The following is a 5,550-nucleotide window of genomic DNA, read 5'->3' on the forward strand; positions in this document are numbered from 1 at the left end:
ATTTCTGCAGCTCAGGCCAAAGAGCTGAACCCAGCTCCAGCCCTTTCCCCCCAGCTTAATGACTAATCAGCCAGTTGCCTTACCAGCCATCCAGGTACTGAGCCAAAGCCTTTGGCGCCATTTGCAGCAGATCACAAATGGCTGGAGCCCTCCCTCATCTCTCACACTGCTGATGCTGTTCCTATGCTGCACACACAGCTGCCAGGCTCTGCCTGCCCCAGACACCCTAGCTTCCAAAGACTGGGCTGTTCTGCCCCAGACAGCCTTTGCCAGCCTCCTGCCCCACTCAGCTTAGCCTCCCTGGGGGAACACAAAGCAGAGACACTCCTTGCTCACCAGGCAGAGCTGTGCCACGGAAACATGAAGGCAGTGAGCAAGGGCTGCCTCCAGCTCAAGCTGAAACAGAGGGATGAGTTTATTGGGGAAGGTGCTTTCCCCTGGCCCCACTTGAAATGATGGCACCCAGAACCTCTCTTCTTCTCCCAGGCCCATCCTGTGCTCTGTACCGTTTGTGCACTCCAGCCCTCAGGGACAGCAGAGGAAGCAGAGGAGCGCATGGCTCCAGAGGAGGCCTGGAGGTAAGGTTAGCTGTCAGGATGTGGGTAAAGGTTGGAGTCCATCGTTCTCACTGCTAACAGAGGGGAGGGAGCAAAAACAAGCCAATGCGTTAAAAACTCAGAGCAGAAAAGCAAAAAAAATACAGCCTAGCAACATTGCAGAGAAAGCTGGGAGTGCACAGAGGGCCCCGCAATGCACAGGGCTCTCCTTGTAAGCAAGCACTCCAGCTCTTCCCAGAGCCAGCAGGTCAGACATGCTGCACAAGTTTTGGTTAGATAGTGGTTTGCCCCATAGTAGAATTAATTATCATTTATATACAGAAAGAAACAAGTCCCTGCAGTCTTTGCAAAGGTCCAGTTTCAAGAGCGCTGCCATGTTGGTGAGGGTTGCCGTGAGCCTGCAGCACTCTCCTCTCAGTGCAGCACATTATTCACAGCTTGCGAGGCTGGGCATTCCCCACCCATGGTTGGTGCGAGGTCATTCAGAGGGATGACGAATCCTTGGAAAGCAGATGGGCTCGCATGCGTCTACAGGATTCCTGGAACAGAGAATTACAGCAATTGAATGCTTGAGACACAGAATGCCATGCAAGAAAAGGTTGACATGCTGTCCTCCCCCTGCAAGGACTCCCCTCTGGAGTCTGCCTCCCACACCTTTTACCAAAGCAGAGCACTAGACAAGAGGCAGTGAGCAGACGGGGAAAAACACAGCAGTCAGTCTTGGGCTGTACCAACCTCTGGTCCCACTGCCACCCTGGCAGGCTGTTAGCACTACCCTGTGCTGCCAGCTTCCCTCTGCTTCCTCTGACAGCCAGCCTGCCAGCTCACAGGTAGAAGGGCTGTACACACCTGCTTGGGTGAAACCCTTCAAGGCCTGGCTTCCAGCATGCCAACTACCTGCAGCTTGGCATGGAGCATACTGCTACAAACCAGGGGATCGCAGCTGTCAGAGCCTTGTGTGCATGCCATCACCTCTGCAGGTGTCAGGCCAGGTTCCCCACAGGAAGGAGAATGAGCGTGTGTGTGCGTGTCTCACCTCTTTCCGGCCTTCCAAAGATTTCAGCTTCGCTTGGGACATGTGAGCTGGAGATCCACATTTCTGTAACTGGACAAGAGAGGGGAATAGGAGTAGAGAGCTGGGAAATGGAGTGGCATCTACAGCCTTCCCTGGGAGCAGCCTGTACCATCAGAGAGCAGCTACCACCCAAATCCACTCTCGGTTTGTCTGGGCCATGGGACAGCCCTACTACCCATAGGCAGCAGGCTCTGTACAACTTGTGGAGGATGGGAGAGAGGGAAGGGGGCACAAGCCAATGCCCCAAGGCAGGAACATAGCCAGAGGGACAAGACTGGAGTGGAGGCCCAGTGCAGCCACCCCTGTCCCGATGCTGCCCTCGCCATCTGCTCTGCTCTCCTCACAGCAGCTTCCTAAGACCTTATTTGATCATACAGAAGAAACTTGGAAACCTTCTCCTGGGCAGAGAACAGCAAGCAGACCCTCAAGGATCACTGAAATGAGTGCCCAAGTTGCACTCAAACTCCCCTCACATGCTCCCCCACCAGCAGCTTCAGCGGTGCTGGGAGCAGCTCTTACCAGGTGGACATTCTCTTTGCTGACTCGCTCAGGCTCTGGCGTGGCATCCCTGCTCTTCCTCTCCAGGATAACGGGGGTTCCCAAAACTTTCCGCTGCCGTAAGAAGAGAGGGCTGTTGGCTAGTGCTTAGAGTGCAAAGTGAAAAAGAAAGGGAAGGAGCAGGATGCATTGCTGGTAAGCAGTTGGATGCTGGGAAAGAAAAAAGGAAGCCAAGCTGGGACAAAGATTGCAAAGCAGAACCACCTGAAATACTATGCCACTAGGCTGACCCTGCCTGATTGTAAAGGGTTTGGGAGCTGACCTGAGACCTGGCCAGGAGCCCGGCCTGTCAGAAGCAGGTACATGCTGCTGTGGGGCAGCCTACAGTGTGCTAATACCTGTGCTAACAGGCTAGACTACATGACCAGCTCCCTGTCAGTCCTCATCTTGGGAAGCAACCAATCCTTCACAGAGAGGCACAGATCCTACAGCCATGCATTTCATAGATAATTACACTTTATACTAACAAGGCTTATTGTCACTGTGCTGCCTTTTCTGTCCTCAGTGGATCTGTGTTCTTTGGCAGCCAATACTTTGAACAGCCCCTACCCTTTGAGGGCCTTATTCAAGCCAGGGCAAGGCAGAAGCAGAGAGCAATACCAGAAACTCACAGCGGAGAGCATAGGTCAGAGACTGCCTTTACCTTAATGAGGCCACTGAAGGAGCGCGAGCGGGTGCGTCGCGGTGCTGGGGATGTGGGTACATCAGAGCCAGGAGTGAGAGCTGCAGGATGCTTATTAAACTAGGAGGAAACATGAGGGCAGTACATTAGCACAGTTACTGTTACAGTTACACCAGTCCCTTGCTGCTGTGTGCTGCTCTACCTGCTGCCCTCTGCCTAGAACTCAGTTTCTCTTCTGCATCCCAAAATGGAGGAGCAGCTCAGACCTGCAGGGATAAGAAAGCAGAGGAAGGCCACATCTCCCACCCAGGATTACAGGGATCTTGGGCGTGAGGTTGCTTTGTGCTGGCTACCAGGTTAGCCAAAAGCAGCAGCTGTTGGAGCAGAAAGGGGTTTGGGCAGCAGCTGGAGGCTGGCAGCCAGGACTGGTGCTGACCATGCCGCCCAGTCTCTCTGGAGCAGCAGATTGGCTGGGAATGCTCACTGGGCTGAGAGGAGACCAGTTTGTCCTCTCTCTTTCTGTGGAGGAAGCTCAACAAGGCCGTGATCAGGACTGGGGCACTGCTGGCTGGCAAGTCCCTGGCTTGGAAAACAGAGAGCTCAAAGCACAGCTTGGTACAGCAAGCTCCACTGTCAGCCACATCCAGGACAGGCCTCCTCCTCCCCTGCCTTCTTACAACTCTGCCCCTTACACAGCCCAAAGCCCACTCTCCCCAGCCTGCCCAGGACTAGGAGCAGCTCTCAAGCAGGCCCTGCCTTTAGCCCTGTGCCCAGCATTGTGCTGAAAAGCATGCCCCAAAGATATCTTTTCTCCCCACACTACCTGCCGGATAAGCTTCTTTTTCTTTGCAGAGTCAGGCATATTGTGGACGTGGCGGAAGAGCTCCTTCAGTGCCTCCTCCGTGCGCTGCTGGGTCTCCTCCTGATGGCAAGTGTCCAGCCGGCTTCGCTTCTGAGACTTGAGGGGCTGCAGCTCCTTGGAGCCAGGAGACGTCAGCAAATCCAGGTCATCCTGGGAAAGTGGAGACAGCAGTCGCTTGCCATGCTTTAATCCAAACGAGCCACCCATCTGAGCCAGGCTGGGAAGAATCTCGTGAGCTGCCTCAACCCCAGTGAATACACAGGGCTGTGTTTTCCCTACCCCTCTGCAGCAGCACTGCACCAGCAGGCCCTGTGCCAGGAAGAGGAGACAGCAATACAAAGGTGACCCCATTGCTTCTTCCTTCCCCTCCTGGATGGCAGCTGCAGAAGCCCTTCCAGGCTTGAGAAGGGTCAGTGCAGCTCCTTGCAATGCATCTTCCCTCTTCTGCAGCTATACGAGGCAGGGAAGCATTTGCTGGCAAGACAGACAAATCTTGTCCCAGTGGCAGCAAGTAGCCTTTATCCCAGCCCCTCCTCCAAGCAGCCTGGCCATGGCAGCAGGCGCGTCTGTCTGTTTGGAAGGCACAACCCCATGAAGGAGCAGGTGCTGCATGTATTGGGCACAGGGAGCAGGTTTGCTACTAAACAGGGGCTGGTAGCTTTCCCTGTGCTTTTGATTAACAGATGCTTCAACTCTGCCCAATTTCCCTAATGCAGCCGCCTGCACTACCACACCATATGGTCCCTCACTCCTGCTCTCTGACAGATCCTCTTTCATGACTTAGTTTGTTTTCAGTTTCTTTCACTCACAAGGATCCCTTCATAGTACCACAGCCTCTGCCCTTTCATGCAGGGCAGGCGCTGCAGTTGCTGGCCTTACCTTTGATGTGTGGGCTCTGGATCCCAGATAGTGCAGCCTGGCACACTCCCGGATGTACGCTGGGGCCTGTGACAATGAGCAGAGAAAAGGCCAAACATATGTTTAGTATTTTTGGCCCTGGGGCAAGAGTGGCCCCAGCAAGAGCTGCTCTTCAACAAGGCACTTCCTTCAAGACTCAGCCATTTAGGGCAGACAAAGCAATGGGGTTTCATGTCCCCAGCACAGTCGCTGTTCACAGTTTCCTTTCAATGCAGGCAACCAGCATAAGTGGAACGCAGAGTAAGAGCAGGGTTCCACAGGAACTTTTTCCAAGCAATTCCCCCAGCTCTGAGCTGGGCAAACAGTGGCCTGGCAAAGAGGGGAGAAGGGGAACTTTCTATGGGAGGACTCTTTGCAGAGAGCAGATGCCTACAGTGACCAGAAAGGTCCTGAGAAGTCAAGAGATTGCCTGTTGCAGAAACACTTCCTTGGAGGAACCTGCAGACAGCCCCACACTCCTGACAGCACCCCACTCTGAGCTAGACAGAGGCCCAAGACAGCAGGCTGTGCTTGTAACAGCCATGGGTTGACTACCACTTGCAGAGAAGTTCACAATAAAATGACCCGCTGTATTAGGGATTCAGCTTTTGGCAGCACTCATCCAGGATAAGCCCCTTCAGTTTCCTTACCCTGCCAGAACCTGAGAGGAGCCCGCTCGCTACCTGCCCCCAGGAACCAGGTCTCCCAGGCGGGCAGCGGGTGCTGGGTGTCCAGCAGAGGGTGGTATTACACTGCACCGTGCTTCTGACCTGCCCAGGCACAAAGCCACCTCCGGGGCTGTCTTCCTCCTCCTGGGCTGCCTGCCTAGCAAAGACCTCCTCCCTAGTCACTAAAGGAACAGTTTCTTGTAGAAATCCTCCTTCTCCTACCACAGAAGAGAGCACCCAGAATATACACTTGACACCTGGGATCTGTCTGGACAAGGGGCATTCAGTCTCCTGCTGCAGGGCCAGGGAGA

The 5,550-nt window shown here is 54.4% G+C and overlaps 1 protein-coding gene across 1 annotated transcript in view; it reads right to left on the minus strand.

The window, feature by feature from the left end:
• Positions 1 to 927: 927 nt before the first annotated feature.
• ARHGAP19 (Rho GTPase activating protein 19) overlaps positions 928 to 5,550 on the minus strand; it is a 14,282-nt gene continuing 9,659 nt past the window's right edge. The window contains exons 7-12 of the mRNA XM_009584659.1: positions 4,554 to 4,619; positions 3,636 to 3,824; positions 2,834 to 2,932; positions 2,152 to 2,244; positions 1,594 to 1,662; positions 928 to 1,096 (exon numbers count right to left, since the gene is read on the minus strand). Of these exons, the coding sequence (XP_009582954.1) occupies positions 1,040 to 1,096; positions 1,594 to 1,662; positions 2,152 to 2,244; positions 2,834 to 2,932; positions 3,636 to 3,824; positions 4,554 to 4,619 (573 nt within the window). The 3' untranslated portion in view covers positions 928 to 1,039. The remainder of the gene's footprint in view (positions 1,097 to 1,593; positions 1,663 to 2,151; positions 2,245 to 2,833; positions 2,933 to 3,635; positions 3,825 to 4,553; positions 4,620 to 5,550) is intronic.

The sequence above is a fragment of the Fulmarus glacialis genome, unplaced genomic scaffold (assembly GCF_000690835.1).
Source record: "Fulmarus glacialis isolate BGI_N327 unplaced genomic scaffold, ASM69083v1 scaffold21859, whole genome shotgun sequence".
Classification (NCBI taxonomy): domain Eukaryota; kingdom Metazoa; phylum Chordata; class Aves; order Procellariiformes; family Procellariidae; genus Fulmarus; species Fulmarus glacialis.